General features: G+C 44.2%; 2 protein-coding genes across 4 annotated transcripts in view; one reads left to right on the top strand and one right to left on the bottom strand.

The window, feature by feature from the left end:
• LOC307112060 (nuclear envelope pore membrane protein POM 121C-like) overlaps positions 1-16,819 on the top strand; it is a 22,903-nt gene extending 6,084 nt beyond the window's left edge. The window contains exons 4-13 of the mRNA XM_079792435.1: positions 1,278-1,358; positions 2,933-3,104; positions 7,563-7,654; positions 8,718-8,791; positions 9,257-9,381; positions 9,504-9,606; positions 9,841-10,014; positions 10,903-12,552; positions 14,004-14,126; positions 14,567-16,819. Coding sequence (XP_079648561.1) covers positions 1,278-1,358; positions 2,933-3,104; positions 7,563-7,654; positions 8,718-8,791; positions 9,257-9,381; positions 9,504-9,606; positions 9,841-10,014; positions 10,903-12,552; positions 14,004-14,126; positions 14,567-14,664 — 2,692 coding nt within the window. The 3' untranslated portion in view covers positions 14,665-16,819. The remainder of the gene's footprint in view (positions 1-1,277; positions 1,359-2,932; positions 3,105-7,562; positions 7,655-8,717; positions 8,792-9,256; positions 9,382-9,503; positions 9,607-9,840; positions 10,015-10,902; positions 12,553-14,003; positions 14,127-14,566) is intronic.
• On the bottom strand, positions 16,816-25,510 carry NSUN5 (NOP2/Sun RNA methyltransferase 5). Of its 3 annotated transcripts, XM_079792459.1 has the most exons (11): positions 25,396-25,510; positions 25,168-25,290; positions 24,497-24,671; positions 24,305-24,413; positions 18,608-18,746; positions 18,404-18,519; positions 17,908-18,086; positions 17,496-17,706; positions 17,274-17,414; positions 17,082-17,205; positions 16,816-16,952 (listed from the first exon to the last, which is right to left on the bottom strand). In XM_079792459.1, the coding sequence occupies exons 1-11, from the start codon at positions 25,486-25,488 to the stop codon at positions 16,941-16,943; spliced, it is 1,422 nt and encodes a 473-aa protein (XP_079648585.1). In that variant the 5' UTR covers positions 25,489-25,510; the 3' UTR covers positions 16,816-16,940. The 3 variants fall into 3 exon arrangements, with proteins under 3 accessions (XP_079648585.1, XP_079648584.1, XP_079648586.1); XM_079792458.1 differs by having other exon boundaries at positions 16,937-17,205; XM_079792460.1 differs by having other exon boundaries at positions 16,937-17,205; positions 17,496-17,584; positions 17,948-18,086.

Raw genomic sequence — 25,510 nt, 5'->3', positions numbered from 1 at the left:
GGGGAGTGTGCAGGAGGCAGCTGATCGATGTTTCTCTCTCATCAATGTTTCTGACACTCTATCCCTCTCCCCTCTTCTCTGTAAAAAATCAATAAAATATATTTTTTTTAAAAAGAGAAGGTGTTTCCTCTGCAGCCCATGTGCAGAAGATCCCCTGCGTTTTGTCCACAGGGATAGGGGCGTGTCCCTCGCATTCGCTGTGTCCGTGGGCTGGAGGGCGTGGATCCTGCAGACACGGCACGTGGCAGCCGCTGGGGACACGCTCCTAAGCCCGGCGGCCCCGTGTTTGCTGTGTCCACCAGGCTGGGGGGCGTGGACCCAGGCCACTTGGCCTCCCAGGCCGCTCGGCGCCCACATATGCAAATTAACCCGCAATCTTTGTCAGGTTAATTTGCATACTCACTCCTGATTGGCTGGTGGGCGTCACAGAGGTACGGTCAATTTGCATCTTTCTCTTTTAGTAGTGTAGATAGGAAGATCAAGTTATGATGAATAGAAATGTGATTTATAAGTGAGCAATTTGAGCTAATGTCAACTAGCTAAGCAGGAGTGGCAGGAGGCAGGGGGTGTGGAGGTGGGAGAGGAAATAACCATTCTTATGGTCCCAGTAGGTTTTTCATGTTCTTAGGGATGGGTAGTTTTACTTGACCCTAGTGAGTCTATAACTGAAGATTCTATAGTTATCCTTCTCATAATTGGAATAATCAGTGATTATGTGCACCATGCTTAGGCCCTTCTTAAATGTGAGATGTAAAGTTTTTCCCTAACAGACTTGCCATATTAACCTCTAGATCACTATGGGATGTGTGGATTGGTTCCTAAAATGTTTTTTCTTTTGTTTTGTTTTTAATTTGTGAATAGTAGGGTGTTAAATTTGTGATTGTAAAATTAATACACTGAATAGTTCTAAAGGTCTTGATGTAGAGTAAGTCTTAACATTGTTGATAGGTTCTTAGAAACTGTGACAATATATAACAAAATCTATTTTCCCCTAGGCTAATTGATATAAACAATAGTTAAATTCTTATGGTCATCTCATCAACATTATAATGAAATGACATTGAATGAAATCATGTTATTCAAGGATTTTATACTTTCCTTATTGCCAGACAGTCTTAGAATAAATTTACCTTTTGGAATCTTTGGGATTTGAAGCAACCTTTTTCTTGTCTAGCATGGAATCTGTGCTCCATAGAAATAGTACATAGCCCCAGGAATATGCTTTAAGGGGGGAAAAAAGTCATTTCATTTAATGAGAGTTTTTTGGTTTATCACAGGCGCCATGATAGCAGTGGGAGTGGACATTCAGCATTTGAGCCCCTGGTGGCCAATGGAGTCCCTGCTTCTTTTGTGCCTAAGTAAGTGAAAATCCATTTGGTTGAGTTATACATTATTTAGAAAAAGGGCATTGCCAAAGTTATTGTCCTATAGATGTTCCTATTTGCTTTTTGTGTTGCTTTATTTGTTCAAGTTCAAATCTTTTAAATCAGAGGGGAACATTTGAGTAACTTGCCATAATAATGCTCTTATAATTCCTTTTAATATTTTTTAATAACCAAGTATGTAAATAGAAAGATCACAAGGTTTGCATGATGGATAACATACAAAACTGAAATTTAAGATAAGTGATAAGTTTCTACATTTGAGTTTAAATACATTTGAAGAAGAAATGGATTGGAGGGAAAGTGCCTCAGAAATATGTGTGAAAAGACTTGGGGTAACTTATATGCTTAATTTGAGCCAGCAGTATAATACGGCTGCCAAAAAAGCTAATGTGATCCTATTCTGTGTTGATAGAACAGAGACTAGAATGAGGCAGGTAAGTGGTAGTGCTGCTTTCCTTAGTTCTACTCAGATTGTCCATGGAGTATTGTGTTTGGTTTGGTGTACTACACTATAAAAAAATATATACACAAACTGAAATTCATTTTGAGTGAAGCAACTAGTATGTTAAAGGGTGGTAGTGGCGGGTAAGGAGGATTTTAAGGTACATAAGTACTAGCCCAGAGGAGAAAAACCTCAACAGGAATAAGGAAATGAGGAAGGGAAAGATAATGGCCTTCAAAAAACGAGCACTATCAAATGAAAGAACGAAAACATCTTGCTTGGTATGGCACCAAATAGGATCCATGGGTGAAAGTTAGAGGAAATATTTTTCATCCCATATAAGAATAAACTGGTCCACGTTTGACATTCATCACTCTAGGACAGGGGTGGGAAACGTTTTTTCTGCCAAAGGCCATTTGGATAGTTACAACATCATTTGAGGGTCCACTTAAAAAGTAGCCTGCTATATTTGGTCAAACATTTAATTAACTCACCCCTAATGCCTTGGCAGGGTCAGACCAAGCGAATTTGTGGGCTTTATATGGCCCCGTGGGCCAGAGTTCCCTACCCCTGCTCTAAGAGATAGTGAGTTATCTATATTTTAATAGAGGTTGGATGACTGTTCTATAGGAAGGATGTACAGGAATTTCTATTTCAGTTGGAAACTTAGAAAAAATGGTTGGTTCCTCTTAACTGATTTTTTTAATAGCTTTACTAAGGGATAACTGACATGTACTAAATTGTGTCTGTTTAAAGTATACAGTTTAAGTTTTGACATGTATACACCTATGAAACCATCACCACAGTCAAGATAATGAACATAACCATCACCTCCAAAAGTTTTCCAGTGTCCCTTAGTAGTATCTCCCTCCAATCTTGCCCCCATCCCCAGGCATTCAGTAATAATGCTTTCTATCACTGGAGATAAGTGTGTATTTTCCAGAATATTATTTAAGTGGAATCATACATTTAATTTTCAAAATATTTGGCTTTTCCTTCTTGACTTTGTCAGATATATTTAAGAAAGATTTTGTGACCATGGATGAAACCTTAAAAGAATGTTGCCATCAATAGCACATCTAACTATCTTTTTCCCTTTTATTAGGCCTGGGTCTCTGAAAAGAGGTCTCAATTCCCAGAGCTCAGATGACCACTTGAATAAGAGATCCCGCACCTCCTCTATGAGCTCCATGACGAGCACATACACAGGTGGCATTCTTAGCTCCAGCCGCAATGCCATTACCAGTTCTTACAGTTCTACTCGAGGTTTCTCTCAGGTACATTATTCTTTTTTTTTTTTCTTCAATTTTTTTATTAAGGTATTATATGTGTACATATCTTACCATTGCCCCCCCCCCCACACACACCCGTATTCTTGTGGGTGGCATGGGCAAAATGGATTCCAAGCATTAATTAATTGATTAGTCAGTGTTTACTAACTACCTTCTCTTTGTCAGATATTGGGATTACCTCTAAATTAACAGAAGATACAAATCCTTGAATAAAAACTATAGATCAATGGGACAGAAAAGAAAGCTGAGAAAGTAAACCAGTGTATATGTGGGAGCCTGATACAAGACAGAGCCATTGCACATAAGTAGACCAAGGATGAATAAATCAATAAATAGTGTTAATTGGATTGAGGAGGTAGACTGAGTTCAAATTGCATTGGGTCATAAAAGAAATTTATCCTAGGTTGTAAATTTAGTGAAAGTTTTAAAAATAAGAAGTGGTTGTATTTTTGGTGGGTTTTTTTAGAAAGAGGATATTGTATAGCCTACAGCAGATCAGGCTTTTTTACCAGACAGACTTGGGTTCAATTTTGGCTCTAACATTTAGTCACTATGGGGCCTTGGACTGGTAAATCACATAAATTCCTTTTCTCATCTCTGAAGGATTGTTGGAAAGATTGAAGGTAATGTTCGAAATGTACCCATTACAGTGCCTGTCAATAAGTGGCTGCCCAATTACATAGTACTAGAAAAAAATAAAGCATGTGTGGAGGAACATTTTTGAGGGGAGAAAAATTTTGAGATAAATTTATCCATAAGGCTCTTATAGTTAACATAAATTCAAGATGAAGGCCTAAGCCAGAGCAGTTGTGGGACTTGCAAAGAAGAAGATAATCATTTATAATAACCTTTACCTTGAGCACTTATTCTTGGCTAGACCCTACCTTAAGCACTTTACGCCTATTTCCTCATTGAATCGTCACAGTAGGCCTATTAAGTACATAGCCATTATCCCTATATTTAAAATGGTTTTTACGTTAAATTTGAAATGTACATAGAATGAACCTCCGTGTAGCTTCAATAATTAGCATTTTGTCAGTCCTGTTCCATCAATACCACCCCCCCACCACCACCACACCACCTTTTGGTTTTGCTCTTGTGTTAAAGTAAATTGTAAACATGTCATTTCATCCTTAGAAGTACTTCAGTGTGTTTTTAAACTTTTTTAACATTAATGGTCACTATTATACCATTACTAGAGGCCCGATGCACGAAGATTCGTGCAAGAATGGGCCTTCCTTCCCCTGGCTGCTGGCATTGCCTTCCCTCCGAACCAGAGCCGCCTTTCTGCCTTTGCTCTGGCCCGGAGCTGCTGGGGTGGTGTGGAACACCTGCGTCATCGCCATGGCGACAACGCAAGCATCCCGCCCCCGGCCGCTCAGTGCCTGCATATGCAAATTAACCCGCCATCTTTGTTGAGTTAATTTACATACTCCTGATTGGCTGGTGGGCATCACGAAGGTACAGTCAATTTGCATCTTTCTTTTTTATTAGTGTAGATTCCACTCAAACAATAATAATTAATACTAGAGGCCGGGTGCATGGATTTGTGCACTGGTGGGGTCCCTCGGCCTGGCCTGCTGGGATCCGGCCAAAACCAGCTCTCCAACATCCCCAGAACGGGTCCCGGATTGCGAGAGGGCAGTTCTCGGGTGACACACCCTGGAATTGGGCTCCCTCCTTTCTGGTTCTGGTGAGTCAACCGAGAACCACAGCTGACAAGTCACCGCAGCTCAGCAGTTCCTGCATTGAGCATCTGCCCCCTAGTGGTCAGTGCGCGTCATAGCTACCGATCGGAGCGTCAGCCTCCTGGTGGTCATTGTGCATATAGCTACCTGTCGGACAGTCGCTTAGGCTTTTATATATATAGACTAGAGGCCCAGTGCATGGATTCATGCACCAGTGGAGTCTCTCGGCCTGGCCTGCAGGTATGGGGCCAAAACCGGCTCTCCAACATCCCCCAAGGGGTCCTGGATTGCGAGAGGGCAAAGACCAGGTTGAGGGACCCCACCGGTGCACTATCGTGGGCCGGGGAGGGACCGCGAGAGGGCTCCAGGGCGTGTCTGGCCCGTCTTGCCCAGTCCCAATCAGCCAGACCCCAGCAGCAAGCTAACCTACTGGTCGGAGCGTCTTCCCCCGCTGGTGAGTGCGCGTGATAGTGACTGGTCAAATGGTCGGACACTTAGCGTATTAGGCTTTTATTATATAGGATTAGTTAATATCACTCAATGTTCAAATTGCCCTTATTACCCCAAACTGTCTTTTATTACTTTGTATCGGGGACCAAAAATCAATTCATTACATTTGGTTCATATTTATAACTAGTAGCCCTGCGCATGAATCCGTGCGCCAGTAGCTCTCTGCGGGGCCTGGCCGCTCTGTGCCTGCTGCCCAGAGGCTCTCCGTGGCCGAGAGGCCCATCCGCAGCCGGGTGCAGAACACTTGCCTCATCGCCAGGGCGACGACGCAAGCGTGTTCCCCTCCCCACCCCCACTCCTGGCCGCTCGGTGCCCACTGCCCAGAGGCCCTCCATGACTGGGGTGGAACGCTTGCCTCGTCGCTGTGGCGATGAAGCAAGCATTCCGCCAGGCCACTCACGCTGCCCACTCTCAGCGGCCGCACCCCTGGGACTGGGGGGCTCTAACAGGGCTGAGAGGACTGGGTGCCGCCATCTTTGTGATGGAGTGATGGTTAATTTGCATGTTACCCTTTTATTAGATAGGATTATGGAAACATTAGTGTCATTGAAAATACAAATGGTACAAAAGATATACAAAAGCTTCCTTCCACATGGCAATATTTTTATGTGGAGAGGTTCTTAGTTTTTATGTAACATTCTTTCTTTTGTTTCTGGCATAAAAAGTCTTTTTTTCTACCCCGTGTTATTTAACAACTCATCAATGTTTTTACAGTTCTTTTGTTTGTTACACTTTTTACATGTAAATTGCTATTGCGTTAGGATTATGTGTGTATGTACAGTTTATGAAGTAGAGATAAGTTTTTACCCTGGCGAAACATTCAAATCACCATTGGCACTTTATTAAAAATGCAAGGTGTGAGGCCCACGATTGACTTATTTATCCCAAATGACCATCCTTTCTTGTTCTATATCAGCATTTTTCTCAATCTAATTCTAAGCCTTGGGTTTTCTGATATTATTAGTGTATGGAACTCTTCTTCTATTTTATCACTTGTCTTTGATTTTTAAATCCTTCTTTTTAACTTTTAGCACTGTTTTATTCCTTTTTGTGCTTATATCATGTAACTGTTACAGAGTAATAAATCACTAGAAGCTTACCAGTAGGAAAATGTGATAGTTTAGTACCTTTGTATTAGGCTAAAGACTTATTTACTGAGTGCTTGCTCTTTGTCAGTTACTTTGCTGCTAGCCCCCTTTGAAGGAGGTGGAGAGGAAAACGACCATCTTTGCCCTAGCCAGTTTGGCTCAGTGGATAGAGCGTCGGTCTGCAGACCAAAGGGTCCTGGGTTTAATTCCAGTCAAGGGTATTGACCCTGGTTGCAGGTTCCTCCCTGGCCCAGGCCCTGGTAGGGCGCATGCAGGAGGCAACCAATCGATGTTTTTCTTGCACATCAATATTTCCCTCTGTCTTTCCCCCTCTCTTCCACTCTCTCTAAAAATCAATGGGAAAAATATCCTCTGGTGAGGATAAAAAAAAACAAACCCAGCCGAAACCGGTTTGGCTCAGTGGATAGAGTGTCAGCCTGCAGACTGAAAGGTTCCAGGTTCGATTCCGGTCAAGGGCATGTACCTTGGTTGTGGGCACATCCCCAATAGGGGGTGTGCAGGAGGCAGCTGATCGATGTTTCTCTCTCATCGATGTTTCTAACTCTCTATCTCTCTCCCTTCCTCTCTGTAAAAAATCAATAAAATATATTTTTAAAAAAACAAAAAAAAACCCAGACTATCTTTGCTGCCAAGGGACTCTGCTTGGCAGAAGAGACAGATGTATAGATAATTATCATATAACGATAAGTACCATAGGTGTTGTAAAAGTCATAAATGTCTTGACAATATTTTTAAAAAGTTAATAAAGTAAAGCTGAAAATTTAATGAAGGAAAACTAAGTTTATGGGCTTTTTTTCACTAGAACAGTTTCTTAATGTACTCTGATCATTTCTATAGACAATATAGAGTAAATTTATGCATCATAACTCTAAGTCATTATTGAATGTAATGTTCCTTTTTAATATATGCAAAAAGTACATTGATTCTTTCTACACTTATTAGCATTCCATTACTTTTCAGACTTTTTTATCCCAACTGACTTTCTTTTCAGGAGCCTTCCTTCACCAAGAAATATTTTTTAGTCACTTACAAAGGGGACTTTATATGCAGTATGAATAGAACCACAAAGTTATATTAAAGGTCGAATGCTGAAGTATCACCTAATGTCAGTAATGTTACTTTTATTTGACTTTTAGCTATGGAAGAGAAGTGGTCCGAGTTCATCACCCTTTTCCAGCCCAGCCTCATCCCGCTCCCAGACACCAGAGAGGCCAGCAAAGAAAATCAGGTAATCACTTACTTGCTGTGTGAATTATTGGTCAGGAAATTTACTTGGCTCTTAGGCTCTCTGACTTAGAGAATCAAATAAATCAACATCTAGAAGGACAGGTAAGTACCAAGCAGAATTGCTCTTATTTTTACAGTTCTTTATGCACTGAGTGTAGGGGCCTCTGGTTCTCTTCTGCTGTACGAATGACCAGGTGTAAAAGTAGAATAGAGTGAGCAGAGTGAATAATGTCAGTGGGCAGTAATCTTCATGTTCTTGACTGCAGCTGACCCTCCAGGCCTACCTACAGTCGACTAGAATGCCACTCTCTTAGGGATTATATCTGTGCCTAGAACACTCAGTAACGTGGGAGGTTGTAAGGAAGGTTTTGAAGATAATTGATTTGTGCTTGTTTTAAGACAGTGGTTTCTCCATGTTTCCATTAACTAACTCCCTTCATTTCTGTGGGAATTTTCTTTTGACTCCTTTTTTTTTTTGTCCTGGCATACTAAGATCTCAAATCATGGTTGTTGTTCCCAGTGATGGCGAACCTATGACACGCATGTCAGTACTGACACGTGTAGCCATTTCTTTTTTTTCTTTTTTTTAATATTTTATTGATTTTTCACAGAGAGGAAGGGAGAGGGATAGAGAGCTAGAAATATCGATGAGAGAGAGACATCGACCAGCTGCCTCCTGCACACCCCCCACCGGGGGATGTGCCCGCAACCAATGTACATGCCCTTGACTGGAATCGAACCCGGGACCTTCCAGTCCGCAGACCGACGCTCTATCCACTGAGCCAAACCGGTTTCGGCACGTGTAGCCATTTTTGATGACACGCGGCCGCTGAGGCGGCCACATGCCGAGGATGAAACATTTGGGAAATAATGTTTTTTCCTCAAAGTGACACACTGCCCGAGTTATGCTCTGTTTTTTGGCGAAGTTTGACACACCAAGCTCAAAAGGTTGCCCATCACTGTTCTAGACTTTGGCCAGTTGGGAGTTGGGAAGATATGTTATTCAGTATTTATTGTCAGGAAGTCTTTCTAAACTTAGTTAATTTTGTGGTTTTCTCCTACAGAGAAGAGGAACTTTCCCATCATTCTAGTCCTTCAACTCCATTAGTAACCGACAAGGAGTCCCAGGGAGAAAGGGGTAAGTTAATAAACAGGCAAGAGTGGCTTGTGGTGATAGAAGTGTTTATGGAGGATGTATAGACTAGTATCTATTCAAATCACACTTTGAGCATTGCTGTATAGAGGGCCTGGTATATACAGAGACAGAAGTTCCTGTACTTCAGAGGTTTGTAGTCTGGTAGGGGAGGAAGGTGATAAACAAATGCAGTATAACCCAGGGTAACTGGGATGGGGATAAGCTTAGGTTGAGGTATCTGTGAGCAATCCAGGAATTATTGCCCAGCAGTTGTATGCATGCATCTGGAGTAAGTCTCTCTGTACAGCCTCCTGACTATTAAAAATAATCTTGTAAACACTATCCACAAGCCCATACTATGGAAGATGAAATCTTTCAGAGATATCCAGTGAAAATTCAGTGTTACAAATCAGGGGGTATAAATACACCTATCCATTTCTGGTAGAAAACAAGACTATATTTCTTTAGTTGTAGATACAACCACATGGAAGAAACAGAACTTGAGGAATTCCCCATCTACACCTGGCAGCTCTGGGCAGCGTAAACGGAAGATTCAGCTGCTGCCCTCCAGGCGAGGGGACCAGCTGACCTTGGTATGGTCTTGTCCATTTACCCCTGCCCACCTTCTTAGCTCTTCTAAGTCTTAGGAAGGCTAAATACAGGTTTCTCCCCGTTTCTTATGATTGACTTGACTTCTCCTTTTTCTGTTGGGTAGCCTCCACCTCCCCAGCTTGGTTATTCAATTACTGCTGAGGACCTAGACTTGGAAAAGAAAGCTTCATTACGATGGTTTAACAAGGTCTTGGAAGATAAGACTGGTAAGGAATAAAGATGTTTCACATTCTAGGGAGGATTTGGGGTTTTTTTGGTCTATCCTTTCTGAGAAATCCATGTGGGTCCTCAGTAGAATCTGGAGAAAGTGAGCACTGAGGTTGAGGGGAAGCATTTCTAAATTAGTTATACTGAGACACTTAGCATTCCCATGCTCTGCGATATGCCACTGGAAAGAATTCCCAAACCAGGGAGGACAACTGAATCTTTTTCTTCCTTAGATGCTACCTCGAGCTCAGTCACTGAGAACCCACCTACCACTCAGCCTTTTACTTTTACCCTGCCTACTGCTGGGACTGCTCCCTCCCCAACCTCTCTCCCAGCCCCAAGCACTAATCCACTGTTGGAGAGCTTGAAGAAGATGCAGGATTCCCCGGGCCTAACATCCTTCCCAGGTGAGTGAGAGAGCTTTCCTTAGAGCATATGACATCAATCTTTGTTGAAGTTGAAGTAAAACCATTATGCCTGTCAGTCAATGGGAATTATAAGAATTGAACTTATTCTGGCTGACCAGACCTGAACTGGTGCAAGCTTAAGAGCTTCAGAATTCTGTAATCAGGAAATTTTAGGGAAGGGGAGCTGTAACATTTAAGCTAGTTTTGTTAGTCAAATGGCTCTTGATTTGAAATCTACTTCCTTAGCTGCTCTGAGCCTTGCTGCCATCTGTAAAATGAGAATAATGCTCATGAGGTAGCGCTGAAGTGTAAAAGTGATTACATGGTTGAGATGTCTTGTCACGTGCTTATTAGACCAAAGGCACAAGATATGAATTACTTTTCCCTCTAGGTTTCCAAGGGTCTGTTGATTGTTCCAGCCCCCTGCTTTCATAGCACTTCATATATACACACTCCTGTTATTTCACTTTATCATGCAGTAGTAGTATATGTTAGCTCTCAGCCTGTCCCAGGGCTCAGGGGCAGAGACTATCTCATTCATTGTTATATGCTCTGCACTTAGCATATGGTAGTCAAGTATAGTAAATCTTTGTTAGGTGAGTGAAGTGTATCTAGGTTATTAACTGGACTGTTTCCACACATTTAACCCAATTAGGCCAAGTTTTATCCCCTTCTATATTCCTTATGACCTATGAAGAGTGGAAATAACGAACACTTCCTTGACTTTTAAGTAATGAATACTTTAAGGGCAATGGTATAGATTTAGTCATATTCGTTGACTGACCCTTAAATCCCCAGCACTGTGCTGGGCACAGGGAGGATACAAAAGCATTGACTACCATCATGTTTGAGATACTCAGAATTCACTCTCTCTACTCTTCTCCCCAGATGATTCAGCTGGAGTGGCAACTCCTGTGTCCCATTCGCCTCAGAAGACACCCAGCCTTCTGGGCCCTCTTGGCTCTTCACAGTCAACGCCCCTTCCAGGCACCTCCTCAGACTCCAAACCCACAGTATCTTTCTTGGGGCTGTCCCCTCCTTCCATACCAGTCACTGACACCACCAAGTCACCTCAGGCTGAGACATCTGCCCCATCCCAGGCCATGTCTGCCCCAGCCCCGAGCCCCAAGCCAAGTCTTCTGTTTGGAATGCTGAGCACTCCCCCTGCTAACCCTCCTGCCTCTGCAGCTCCTGCTGTGTCTTCAGCATCCCCCATGTTCAAGCCCATTTTTGAGGCCCCACCTAAAAGTGAGAATGAGGGCCCCTTGCCATGTAGCCCTTCCAAGGTCACAACCACAGCATCTTTTAGCTCTGCCCTTCCCACAACTACCAGCACCGCACCCATCACTTTCAAACCTGTTTTTGGCACCATGGGGCCACCTACATCTGTGTCCTTGTCAACTCCCTTCTCCTTCAATCAGACAACTACTACAGCCACAACCACAAATGCCCCTCTCTTCACTGGCCAGGCCAGTGCCACCTCAACAGTGGCTTCTGCGACCACAGCCAGCACCTCCGCAGACTCAGCTTCGAAGCCTACTTTTGGCTTTGGTGTGAGCAATGTGACCAGCACCATGAACAGCATGACTAGCACCACCACTTCCACCTCCCAGCCTTTCCTCTTTGGGAATCCCCCTGCCTCTGGTGCCAGCTTTACCCCAGCCATAGGCTCCATATTTCAATTTGGCAAGCTTTCTGCCATTCCTACTTCAACAACAACGACAACCACCACCACCTTTGGCCAGTCCCTACCCAGTGCCGTGCAGGCAGCCACCAGCAGCAGCACCACTGGCTTTAGTGGTTTTGGCAGCACCCTTACAACTTCAGCCCCGGTCACCACCAGCCAGCCTACCCTGACATTCAGTAGCTCTACCACCCCAACATTCAACATTCCCTTTGGCTCAGGCACCAAGGCCCCTCTCCCATCATATCCGGCAGCCAACCCCCAGCCTTTTGGGGCCACTGATGGGCAGCAACAGGGAGCTACCAAGCCAACCCTTGCCCCTAGCTTTGGCAACTCTTTCACTTTTGGAAACTCTGCAGCCTCAGCCCCAACTGCAACTCCAGCACCAACCCCAACCCAGCCAGCCTTTGGCAACACTGCGCAGTCAGCTTTTGGTGGTTTGAAACCCACAGCCTCTGCCTTTGGCACCCCTGCCAGCACCCAGCCAGCCTTTGGCAGCACCACAGCTGCCTTCTCCTTTGGTGCAGCCACCACTTCTGGCTTTGGAGCTACAACCCAGACTACCAGCAGCGGGACCAGTAGTTCAGTGTTTGGCAGCACAGCACCATCGCCCTTCACATTTGGGGGCTCGGCAGCCCCAGCTGGCAGTGGGGGTTTTGGGATCAATGTGGCTACCCCAGGCACAAGCTCTACCTCTGGAGCATTCAACTTTGGAGGAGGACAGAGTGGGACCACTGGCAACACAGCCCCCTTTGGGGGAGGCTTGAGTCAGAACACACTGGGCGCACCCAGCCAGAGCACACCCTTTGCCTTCAATGTGGCCAGCACGCCTGAGAGCAAGCCTGTGTTTGGAGGTGAGACTAGGAATTGATTTGGTCTGCTGTGCCAGGCACTGTTTTAAGTGCCAGCATAGTCTCCACTCTTATGGAGCTTTACATAATGGTTGTGAAGAGACAGGCTTAAATATATAAATATGTCAGATAACAATGTTTTGATAAAATAAAACATGTAATTACTGACTGTAGAAGAGCTAATTAGGTAATCAAGGAAGGCCTTTCCAAGGAAATAAATTTAAGCCAAGACTATATTTGTGACAAAGTGGTTGCAAGTGCAGGTGGGTAGATGTGTGTAAGAGAGCTTTGCAGGCACAGGAGATAGTGCAAAGGCCCAAAGGCAGAAATAAGCTTGGTATGAACAGATAAAAGCAAGGTGTGGCTAGAAGTTTAAAAGTGTAAATGGTGTGAAAAGAGGTCGAGAGGTAGGCAGAATTGAAGATCATCCATGGCCGGGGTTTAAATGTTTGGATTTTAAGTCCTAAGGGAAATCACTGTAGAATTTCAAGCAGAAAAATGATCTTACTTGCCATATGAAAGATGAATTAGAAGTTTTGATCCTGATAGTTTCTGTTTATTTCATTAAATGAGAGATTTTTGGGGAGCAGATTACGGTGAAATATGTACAGAGGAGAGCCTCTTAAAATAGTCATTTTGGAGAGTAGAAAGGAAGGTACTGAGAAAGTGTAATAGAACTGACTGCCATGCAATTTGAGGGCTGGAAAATTGTGGTTATGAATTTAAAGTGAGACCAGTTAGCACTGTTTTTCCCCAGCAACATTCTGTCATTGGGGTATAGATCTAAAATAAGGTAGCTGGTAAAACCCCACCTGTTTAAACTCAAGCAAATATAGCAGGAGGGGCAGTGAGCTTAAAGGTTTTGATGAGATTAAGGAAATGCAGGACTACTGGAAACAGCTGGAAGAAAGAATGCAGTAGTTGTAGTTAAGCTATGGGAGCTAGAACAGTTCCTGGTGGTGATAGGTGTGGTGGTGAAGGTTGGATAGAGGAATAGATTGGGGTAGCAAGATCTGGGCCTCAGGGATCAAGAAAGATACTTCTACCACATCAGGCTGAGACAAGTACATGTGAGAGAACGCAGCCTTCCCTGAGGGGGGCTGTAGAGAAAGCAGAATCACTACTGAGAATCAGGATTCAGTGAGGGAGGGCAAGGGAGTTTGCTGATGACTGACCCCATGGGCAGATTAGGCGACCTACAGGGTGGATCGGAATGGTGGTGAGTTTGGTGGAAGGCTCTGGTTTCTGGAAGGGAGGGTATAACTGGTAAAACCCAACCTGTTTAACAGGGAGAAGAGGAATAACATGATTAGTCCTGATAGTGGTTCAGAGCTAAGATGGTCTGTGGGGGATGCCCATACAGAGAGATCTCTGCAAGTTTCATTACCATCTGCTTTGATACCCTCTGCTCATTGGCCTAGTCTCTACAGTTCTCTGCTATCTCTTCATTATAGGCACCTCCACACCCACCTTTGGTCAGAACACCCCTGCCCCTGGAGTGGGCACATCAGGAAGCAGCCTCTCCTTTGGGGCATCCTCAACACCCACCCAAGGCTTTGTTGGAGTCGGACCTTTCGGTAAGCTTAGCAAGTCTCTCTGTTGCCAGCATGGCCTGCTTATTCTCTGAAGAGGGAGTAGGGTGGGGTGGGCTGGTAGCTTCCTGACTCTCTGAGGCCTTCTCCGGAAAGTCAGGCTGAAAGCATGAGAAAGATGTGGCCAGATTGAGAGTCCAGCACAACCAAGGTTTGCAGTTGGCGGCAGACAGCAGAGGAGCCTTTTTGGGCTGCATTTCCTGGATCACTGGAAAGCCGGGTAAAATTGTCGTCCAGGGCCTCGCCCAGACTGTGATTCCGGGGTTTTGCCTTTTCAATAGGCCCCTCTCCCAACGCAATTGTGGGAAGCCCCCCCTCTTCAAGCACCCACAGTCCTGTTGGCCTAACTTTCCAGAGATTGGGGCAACCAAAGAAATGCTTTCAGGTAGCAGCTGCCCTGATGAGATTTTGTTGAATCTTTCCAGGATCGGCGGCCCCTTCATTTTCCATTGGTGCAGGATCCAAGACCCCAGGGGCTCGACAGCGACTGCAGGCCCGAAGGCAGCACACCCGCAAGAAATAGCGTTTGTCCCTGCCTCCATTCCCCCCACCCCTTGCCCAAATCTGGACCTTGGTACCTGCTAGGAAGAGCCTCTAACCCTTCTAGTTCATAAAGCAAACCTGGCTTCAGCCACCTGGGAGGTAGTAGCAGCCCTGGGGGCCATTTCCCTCTCTTAGAGGAAGCAGAAGCCTCAGGCCTCTTGGTGGAGGGGGAGGCAGGATGTGGCAGGGCAGAAGCCTGATACCTTTACTTGAACAGTTCCACTGGTGAGGCTGGAGAAAACTAAAGAAACATCTGTACATACTGTCCACTTACTTCCCTCACTTGTTTAGTATATAAGCTTAGTCAGGCAGCCTTCCTTCCCACCTTTTCCCCAGAGAGCCATCTTTGCTGAAGGGTAGTAAGAGCCCTGCCCACCTCTCTCTCTCTCTCTCTCTCTCTCTCTCTCTCTCGTTTGCATTTGATGGGATTGGGGGAAATGGATTATCCCTAAAGCTTTACCTTGCTTGGCTTGGCTATAAAAAGTGGTCCTCTGGTCCCTTTAGGGGACTGTTTCCCCATTTCTTGCTTTGTCCCTCAACTGGTTCCTTGCAGGATCTATTGCTTTTTAAACGATCTTGAATCAAGCTTTGCCTTGAAGATCCCAGTGGATGCTGCTCCTGCTATTTCACTTCCTCTTGCCAAGTCTGAGTCAGTGTTTTGTCCCCAATCCTATCTGCCAGTTTGGCCCCTAAAAGCTTGGTGGCTCAAGACTGTTAGCCTGGCAGATCCAGGGGTGATCCCTCACTCCAGGGAGGAAAGCTCTTGGAGCAGACAGGATGCCCACCACTGCTTTCAGCTGCCTCCTCACCCACTATCCCTGCTGGCCTCATTGGGCACATCTGCCTCTCTGGCATTGTATGTTTAAAGCCTTGTCCTGTGTTACTTTGTCTGATGCTCATGTCTGTTTCTCTTTGAATCGAGTTTGGAGGAAGAATTGAATTGTATGAGTGGCGGCATGTTGGTAGTGCCGGACTTATCTGTTTCAAGTTTCTGGGACTTAGCTAATTGAATGTGGAAAGTAGCACCACTTTATGGCTACAAGTGCCAACTCCTGGATTTTCAAATGGTGTTTTGACTTTAAGGGCTGGCAGCCCAGGAGGATAGGGCCAAGGGGAAGCAAAGACCTCTTCTCTTCCCTCTGCTGTTTCTCTCTCCTACCTACCTGACCTCACAGGAGGCTAGAACACCCCTAGTATATGTTAGAAAACCTAAATTAATGAACCACACTTTCAAATTCTTAGTCGCCACCCCCTCTCCCCTCAACCCTTCTTTTCTTTGTTTCAAAGCCACATACCCCAGGCCTAAGAGCCTTGCTGCCATGCCCATCCTCTTTGGGAGAAGTATGAATGCGTGTGTCTAAATTAAAAGAAAAAATATTTAAACATTTTTTAACAAAATAAAAATTTATTTTTGTATTTAAGCTAAATTGCCTTTTAAATTCCTTCAAGCTTGGTTCATTGAGGTGGTTAAGTATACATGCTGTTGATTAGGAACTAGCTGTATAGTTAAGTTATGCCTGTGTGAAGAAGAGGCTCTAGTGCTGTCCCAGGCAGCTTTCCTGAGGTGACTAGAGCTCCTTCTGGACACATTATGTAAATGTAATTCTTTTTTTTATAAATAATGTGATGTAGATGTAACTAGTCCCCCTCACCCTTTTGTGACTGAGGTTGAAAGTTTTGTGGCAGGGGAGTGACTGCTCCCCACCCCTAGAAGAGCTCTGTTAATACTTAACTGTCTGTGGAGCTGAGGAGGGAGCCTGAACCTCAAGTCTCAAATACCTACTAGAATTGGAGGGGTGTGGTGGGGCACGGGCCTAGAAATCAAGCTTCTACCTATACCTTATGTAAGGTAGACCCTCTTAGTTTTAGTACTCTAAGCTAGTTTACCTCAGTTCCACAGGCAGGACAGTTGGTCCAGGAACCCCCTGAAGAGGGTATCCTGGCACGGCCTGAGTGTGAGAGTGTGTGTGTATGTGTACATGTACGTGCACTGGACAGGAACGGGAGGCTGGGACTTTCCATTACAAATAAAGACTTAATTCCTGTGAGTCTAGTTGGAATTTTTAGTATGAATGTGAGATTTTTCTCCTTGCTTATGTCATTAAGAATAAAAAAAAAAACTGTGATCTATCGTAGACCATGTCCTGCCTTTTATTTTTGTGGGTAGCACTTCTCGCAACAGCAAGAACATGGCTCAGGGAAGGTACCCAAAGGACGAAGCAATCCGCTCTGTCTTCCCAGCTGGAGAAACGACTATCAATTTCCTTCCTATAGCAACAAAAAGAACAGAACCTTTCAAAAACTAAACTGATGCCAGGGGCTGAGGGCCCAAAGCTAAGCCGAAGGGAGAACCAGTGTCATCCCTTCCTCCACCCAAGAAGTCAAAGTTTTGAGCACCTGCTTTGTGCAAGATAGCGTGCTAGGAGCAGCTGCTGTGTTTCGCCGCCGCCTCTTTCTCTTCGGAGCTGGGCTGGGGCTGGACCTAAGTTCTGGTGCTGATACTTTGGCCTGTGAGACTGAGCTAGAAGAAAAATATAAGTTAGATGTGTCCCAATCTTCTATCATCTTCCCAGCAGGCCCCCTGCTCACCTTGGCACCTCTACCCGTTCAAGTACAGCAATGAAGAAGCCACCAGTGAGTGTGGTCTCAGGGGAGGCCCGGAGACAGTGTTCTGCCCCTGGAAAGATGTTAAGGCCTCGGTGAGGCCAGGAGGGTAGGACAGGAGCTAACCTGTGGAGAAGAGCACACAGACTTCTAGGTAAAAGAGAGCAGCCCCCTCCCCTCCCCAAGACCCTAGTGGAAACCAACTACCTAAAGGTTCCTGAACTCTGCTGTAGGGCCTCCTGTACCACATCTTCATTCTCCTCTTGACAAAGGGAACACGTGGAGTAGACCAGGCGCTGCAGGGAGGGGAAAGTGAGCGCATGGCACAGAGCTCGCTGCTGGAACCCTGCCAGGGCACGCAAACGTTCCTTGCTAGGTATACCTGTCCCAGGCTCCTCCAGCTGTCTAGTCAACATACCTAGGGAAAAGAGTGTTTTAATTAAATTGCCTTGTTTTATACTGAAATCCCCACTTTATAAATGAGAACATTTGCCCAGGGTCACAAGACAATTTGAGTCAGAACTAAATAAACCCAAGACCTAAATGAACTGCTACCATTTCCACTCTAAGGCTGCTCTTGATCTGTTGGTCCCTAGGCTATGAATTCTCCCCATCTCACCAGAGCCACTACAGGAAGGATCCAGCAAAATGTACTGGACCTGCCGATAACGCTGGTCTGAGGGTGAAACTGCCAGAAAGTCCTCTTCGGCTAGCTGGCAGCAAGAGACTCCAGCCCGGGCCAGCAGAGTAGCCATAGACGCCAACCGCTTGGCATCCAGGTCAAAGGCAAAGATCTTCCTACAGACAAGGCCAGAGTTGAGGTTAACTTGAGTTTATACACCATCTAATGGACATTAAGTTGGGACATGCAGAAGATAACATTTATACAGCCTACAAGGACTAAGGAATTCACTTCTCAGGAACAGGAGGCTGGGACCTGCAACCCACTGGGAAGCTTAGTTTGGGGCTATATCAGGAACTGCTCTAAGTCCAGAAGGACATATTTAAAGGAAAATCTTCCTTTCAGCCTTCAGACCTATTGGGAAAACGAGTTCCTTATTTCTCTCCAACTACAGGATCCGACCCCATTCCCTCCCTTTGACCATGGCACTCACCCTTGGTTCTTTAGAAGAGCAGCCAAGTGACTGGTCTTATTGCCCGGGGCAGCACACGCATCAATGACATGGGAACCTGGGGGCGGGGCCAGCAGCATGGCTGGGAGACAGCTAGCCTGGCAGGGCAAAGCACAACTGCTGGGTGAACAGACTCCAAGCTGGTCACTCCTACACATTCTTTCCTTTTCCACCCACCTTCCCTACCTTGTCTTGTAAGATGAGGTGACCAGCTTGGTATAGTGGATGTTCATGCAGATCTGTTTGAGCAGGAAACACAAGCAGCTCTGGCAACAAGGGATCCAGAAGAAAACACTTCCCTTTGAGGGCCTTTAGGTCCTCAAGACTGTCAGGGAACAAGAACCATTCATTCAACGTTTCTTGAATTGTTCCATGCCAGGCACCAGGCTGGGCATTTTACATGTTACCTAACATGTTAACCATTCATGCAACAAAAGTTTAAGGCTGAACTAAAGAGGATAATAAGACAGAGTCTGGGTTCTCAGACCAGACTCTGATTTCAGGATCCCTCAGCCATTTACCAGCAGTAGAAGCATGAGCAAGTGCCTTTATCTCAGCCTGTTTGCACTTCTAGAAAATAGTACCTGTGATGATTAAATGAGTTCATGCGAAATACTAGGTGTACCGGTTAATAATGCGGATTTTTTTCAATAGATGGCATTACACATATGTTGATATATATGCGATTTGATATGTATGCTATTCTGTTGTATTGACAATAAGCTTTAAACTTCATATGTCAAATTTGCTGAAGGTGTTAACATCATAGGTATTTTTACCCTTAAAAATGTCGAATTTCGTGCCAAAAAAAAGAGCATTTGCGGGAAGTTTTCATTATTTTGAAGAAAAGTGCTGCTGAATACTTTGGGAAGCTTATGGTGAACATGCTCCATCTCAAGATACTTGTGAACGCTGGTTTAAATGCTTTAAAAGTGATGATTTAGATGTGAAAGACAAAGTACGTCCAGGTCAACCGAAAAAGTTTGAAGACCAACAATTACAAGCATTATTGGATGAAGATGTGTGTCAAACTCAAAAACAACTTGCAAAAAGATTAAACGTTGCTCAGCAAATAATTTCCAATCATTTACAAGCAATGGAAAAGACTTTAAAGGAAGAAAATGGATGCCACATCAACTGAATGAAAGACAAATGGAAAACCGAAAATTCATCAGTAAAATATTGCTTCAACGGCAAGAAAGAAAGGCTTTTTTGCATCGAATTGTGACTAGTGGTGAAAAGTGGATTTTGAGAATCCCAAATGCACAAAATCATGGGTTGATCCAGGTCAACCATCAACATCCAATGCAAGGCCAAATCACTTTGGAAAGAAGACAATGTTCTGCATTTGGAGGGATCAGGAAGGTGTGGTGTATTATGAGCTTCTAAAACCAGGTGAAACTGTTAATACTGATCCTCTACCAACAACAAATAATCAATTTGAACCATGCTTTGATCGTAAAACGACCAGAATGGGCCAGAAGACACGGTGAATTAATTTTGCTTTATGATGACGCACCATCACACACTTCAAAACCAGTTAAAGACACATTAAAAGATCTTGCCTGGGAAGTATTAACCCACCCGCCGTATTCACCAGACCTTGCTCCTTCAGATTACCACTTGTTCTAATCGATGGCACACACACTTTCTGAGCAGCACTTCAAAACATATGAAGAAGTGGAAAATTGGGTCTTTGAATGGTTTGCCTCAACACAAGAAAAGTTCTATTGGGACGGTATCAACAAATTACCTGAAAGATCGCCCTAACTGGTTTGGCTCTGGATAGAGTGTCGGCCTGCGGACTCAAGGGTCCCAGGTTCGATTCCAGTCAAGGGCATGTACCTTGGTTGCAGGCACATACCCAGTAGGGGGTGTGCAGGAGGCAGCTGATAGATGTTTCTCTCTCATCGATGTTTCTCTCTATCCCTCTCCCTTCCTCTCTGTAAAAATTCAATAAAATATGTATTTTTTTAAAAATTACCTGAAAGATGGGGAAATGTGTAGCTAGCGATGGACATTACTTTGAATAAAGCACTTTTGATGTTTCTCTTGAAATTATCGTGTTTTCTTTGATTACAAAATCCGCTATTATTAACCGATACACCTAGTACTTAGAAAAATATATGGCACAAATTAGGCACTCAATAAATGTTAGCCATTACTGCTAAAACCTTGAGAGGTTATTTTGGGGAGAATTGGATAGAGAAGGGTAGCTGTAGGGGAGATAAGTATTGAGCTGACTCCTGATGGATGAGTTAGTAATGTGAGAAGCTAAGATGAAAACTAAATTCACTAAACTCTGTAAAGGAGCATTGTCCACTCCACCCTGACCCACATAGAAACAGGCCTAGAGAATAGTGTCTCAGTTCAGAAAGCTATCAAGCAGCAGAGCTGGAATTTAAACCCACACACAACCATTCTCTACTCTACCTCCCTGGTTTCTAAGCAACATGCTCCAGGCAGAAGGGAGAACACCTAAAACAGATGTGGGGGAGGGGCAGAGGCGCGTCCCAGAGCTGTCAAAGGACGGGAGAGGTGGGAAAGCATCAGAGCAGAGAGCGGCAATCATTGTGGGAACAACAGGTGCACAGAGTGCCATGGCAGATGGGCCTGGAGAAGAAGCAGGGGACACAGCACAATGGAGAGTCAAGAGAGGGTTTTCAGCAGGGAAGTAACACGTCGGATATGGTTTCAGATCTTTCGGCAGCCAACCAAGTTAGGATGAGTGCCTAAACCTAGGTAATGTCCAGGAGGACAAAAAGAAAGCAGATTTGAGAAAAATGCTGAAGGCAGAGTAGTGAGTGAGTGGAAGGAGAGGAAGAAAGCATCTAGGATGACTCAGTGTCTGGTTTGATCAAATAAGGGCATAATTATATCTGCTAGGTTAAAATAGGGAATGCAGAAGGTGTAAAGTTCAGGGACACAAGGATGGTTCAAATTAATGATATAGCACATTAACAAAATGAAGGGTTGCCCTAGCAGGTTTGGCTTAGTGGATAGAGCATTGGCCTGCGAACTGAAGGGTCCCGGGTTCATTTCCGGTCAAGGGCACATGCCCAGGTTTCGGGCTTGATAACCAGTGGGAGCCGTGCAGGAGGCAGCCAATCAATGATTCACTCGTCACTGGTGTTTCTCTCTCTCTCTTCCTCTCCCTTCCTCTCTGATATCAATAAAAATTTTTTTAATGAAGGGTTTATCACAAAAATTCTAAATAAAGTTGGTATAGAAGAAATGTATTTCAACATAATAAAGGCCATATAGGATTAGCCCACAGCTAATATCATATCAATGGTGAAAAGCTGAAAGCTTTTCTTCTAAGATCAGGAACAAGACAAGGCTACTTTTATTCAACAGTATTGGAAGTCCTAGCCAGAGCAATTAGGCAAGAAAATAAAGGTATCTATACTGGAAAGGAAGAAGTAAAATTGTCATTATTTGCAAATAACATATATATAGAAAACCCTAAAAGACTCCACCAAAAACATCTCAGAATTAGTAAACAAGATCAGTAAAGTTGCAGGATACAATATCAATATACAAAAATATGATGCATTTCAATACACTAATAATGAACTATCAGAAATTTTAAAAGAAGCCCATTTATAATTGCATCAAAAAGAATAAAATACCTCAGAATAAATTTAACCAAGGAGGAGAAAGACTTGTACACTGAAAACTTTATAAGATATTAATGAAAGATATTCCATGCTCATGGGTTGGAAGAATATTGTTATAATGTCCATGTTACCCACAGCAATCTACACATTCGATGCAATCCCCATCAAAATTCCAGTGGCATTTTTCACAGAAATAAAACAAATAATCCTAAAGTTTGTATGTAACCACCAAAGACCCAAATAGCCAAAGCAATCTTCAGAAAAAACAAAGCTGGAGGCAGCATGCTCCCTGATTTCACATGATATTACAAGGCTATAACAAAACAGACACAAGGATCAATGAAACAGTACAGAGGGCCCAGAAATAAACCCACACACATTTGGTCAATTTATGACAAAGGAACCAAGAATATACAATGGGGAAAGGGACAGTCTTTTCAATAAATGATGTTGGGAAAACTGGACAGTCACATGCAAAAGAATGAATGAAACTGGACCATTCCCTTATACCATATACAAAAATCAACTCAAAATGGATTAAAGACTTGAATGTAAGACCAGAAACCATAAAACATAGGCAGTAAGCTCCTTGACATGGGTCTTGGTAATGATATTTTGGATTTGACACCAAAAACAAAAATAAACAAGAAGGACCATATCAAACTAAAAAGCTTCTGTACAACAAAGGAAACCATCAACAAAATGAAGGTGCAACTTACTAGAAAATAGTATATGCAAATCATCTATCTGATAAGGGGTCAATATCCAAAATATATAAAGAATTCAATAGCAAACAACAATAACAAACAATCCAATTAAAAAATGGGCACAGGATAATAGACATTTTCCCAAAGAAGATATACAGATGGCCAACAGGTACATGAAAAAAGGCTCAACATCATTAATCATCAGGGAAACCCAAATCAGATATCACCTCACATCTGCTAGAATGGGTGTTATAAAAAACACAAGAAATAAGTATTGGCAAGGATGTGGAGAAAAAAGAACTCTTGTGCACTGCTGGTGGGAATGTAAATTCCAAATGGGAAACAATATAGAGGTTCCTCAAAATTTTAAAAACAAAACTACCATATGATCCAGCAATTTCACTTTTGAGTATTTACCTCAAGGAAAGCACTAATTTGAAAGATATATGCACCCCCATGTTCACTGCAGCATTATTTACAATGGCCAAGACATAGAAGCAACCTAAGTGCCCATCAATACATGAATTAAAGAAAATGTGACACACAGTGAAATATTATTCAGTCATAAGAAATATCTTGCCATTTTTTTTTAATTTAGTGTAAGTTGAAATCTTGTCATTTTCAACAAGATATATAGACCTTAACGGCAAAGTCAGATAGAGAAAGACAAATACCGTTATGATCTCATTTATATGTGGAATCCTAAAACAAAACAAAAAACCCAGAGCTCATAGATACAAAGAACATATCTGGGAGGTGGGGGACAAAATGGGTAAAGGGAGTCAAAAGGTACAAATTTCCAATTATTAAATAAATCATAAGAAGGTAATGTGCATCGTGGTGACTATAGTTAATACCGTACTGCATATTCGAAAGTTGTTAAGAGAATAAATCTTAAAAGTTTGCATCACAAGAAAAAAATTTTTGCAGATGTTAACTAGACTTGCTGTGGTGATCATTTTGCAATATATACAAATATCAAATATATACATTTCACTGTACCCCTGAAACTAACATAATGTTATATAGGTCAATTATACTCAACTTAAAAAAGAAATACTGCAAAATAATCCAATAACTTGTTTAAGCATATTTTTTGGAAGAATTACTTTTAAATTTTGAGTGTTACTGAACAACAACAAAGGTGCAAAGTTCAGAGGATGGATGAATTCAGTTTGGCATATGCTGTGACTGTGGTATCTGTAAAGCATTGATATGAACCTGAGGGAATGAATACAAGAGAGAAGTCTAGACTGGGAGTCAAGAATCATCAGGTGAGAATTAGGAATTAGAGCTAGAGAAGAAATTGAAGGATAGATACATTAGAAGAATGTCAATGGACTCTCAGAACAATCAATGTTTAAGGAATGGAGGAAAACAGGCCTTGGAAGGGGATGGAGAAACTGCTGTAAAAATATGAAAAAACCAGAGTGCAGTCACAACCATCCCACGTCTCCCCATCCGTTTCCCCAGCGCGCCCCCCCCCCCCCCATCCCTCCACTCCACCCCCACCCCCGCACCTCCCGAGATTAGGGCAGCTAGGGTTCTATGCTCACCTGGAAGCCCGACCCTGGTAGGAGAAACCCTGTCTCTTGAAATAATCGATTGCATCATCAGAGCAGGTCTTGAGAGTGTTCACCCGCACAAATCGAGGCACCTGGGAGGCTAGGAAGCAACCAGCCATCAGTGAGCAGGAACATGCCATTTGAGGGCCCGATGGCTATCCCCCACCCCCCAACTCAGCTCACCTGCGCCAGGCCCACATCCCACTTCCAACAAGTCCTCATTCCGGCTCACGCCTCGATGAACCTTCAGCCGGGCCAACTCAGCCTTCAGCCTTGCCTGGTGACGGTTCAGTAGAGGCTTCCATCTGCCCCCACCCCCTCTGAAGCCTCTCCCCAGCAACAACTCATACACCAGCACCTGGAGATGGAGAGATCAAGAGGTAAGAAAAAACAACAACCCTAAGCATTAATGCCTCCCAACTCCATAGTGTTGGAACTGGAAAGGCTAAACAGACCACCTGTCGAGACAGTAACAGGGGAAAGTGAGGAACATTGTGCAGATCACACTCAATCAATGGCAGATACAGGATTTGAACCTGAAGTCTTGCTTCCCCAGTCCTGAACCCTTCCGCTCACCAGCAGAGCTCAAGATCTCAACCCTCCTCCTCGTCAACGTCACCCTTTTGCTTTACCTAAATCGCCCCTGCCATTGCTACTTTGTACTTTTGTTCTTATTTAATCTTTCACACAAGCCTTGCAGTTAAAGCATTTTCATCTCCCCTCAATTCATAACTCAGAGGCGGGCTGCGCGTCCTCATTTCAGAGGAGCTACCGTCACACGGCGGACCGTAGGGAGCTAGGACCAGGTTAGGAGGGACTCTCTGCCCGCCCCCGCCCCACCCCTCGCCCGTCACCTTGGCCAGGTGCGGCCGGAGCTTCTTCTCGGCGCGGAGGAGGCCGGCGCTGGAGATCACCGAGTCCAGCACCGCTGAGTAGCGCTGCGTCTCGCACACCAGCGCGTACAGCTGCTTCACGTTCTGCGCGCGGCCAGAGACACACAAGCTGAGGCGGGGCCCGGCCCAGGCTAGCCTCCCGCCCAGCCGAACCCCGAACCCCGAACCCCGAACCCCGAACCCCGCTACCTGGAAACTGCTAGCGTACACCAGTCCTTTGATGGAGCCCTGGCGGCTCTCGACACCAGCCAGCACAGCCGCCGCCGCCGCGTACAGCGCCATGCTCCACTCACGCGTGCCTTTA

The sequence above is a fragment of the Cnephaeus nilssonii genome, assembly GCF_951640355.1.
Source record: "Cnephaeus nilssonii genome assembly, chromosome: 2".
In the NCBI taxonomy this organism is placed as follows: Eukaryota; Metazoa; Chordata; class Mammalia; order Chiroptera; family Vespertilionidae; genus Cnephaeus; species Cnephaeus nilssonii.
The sequence above is the reverse complement of the archived record's forward strand: the minus strand, read 5'-3'. Positions and strand labels throughout refer to the sequence as shown.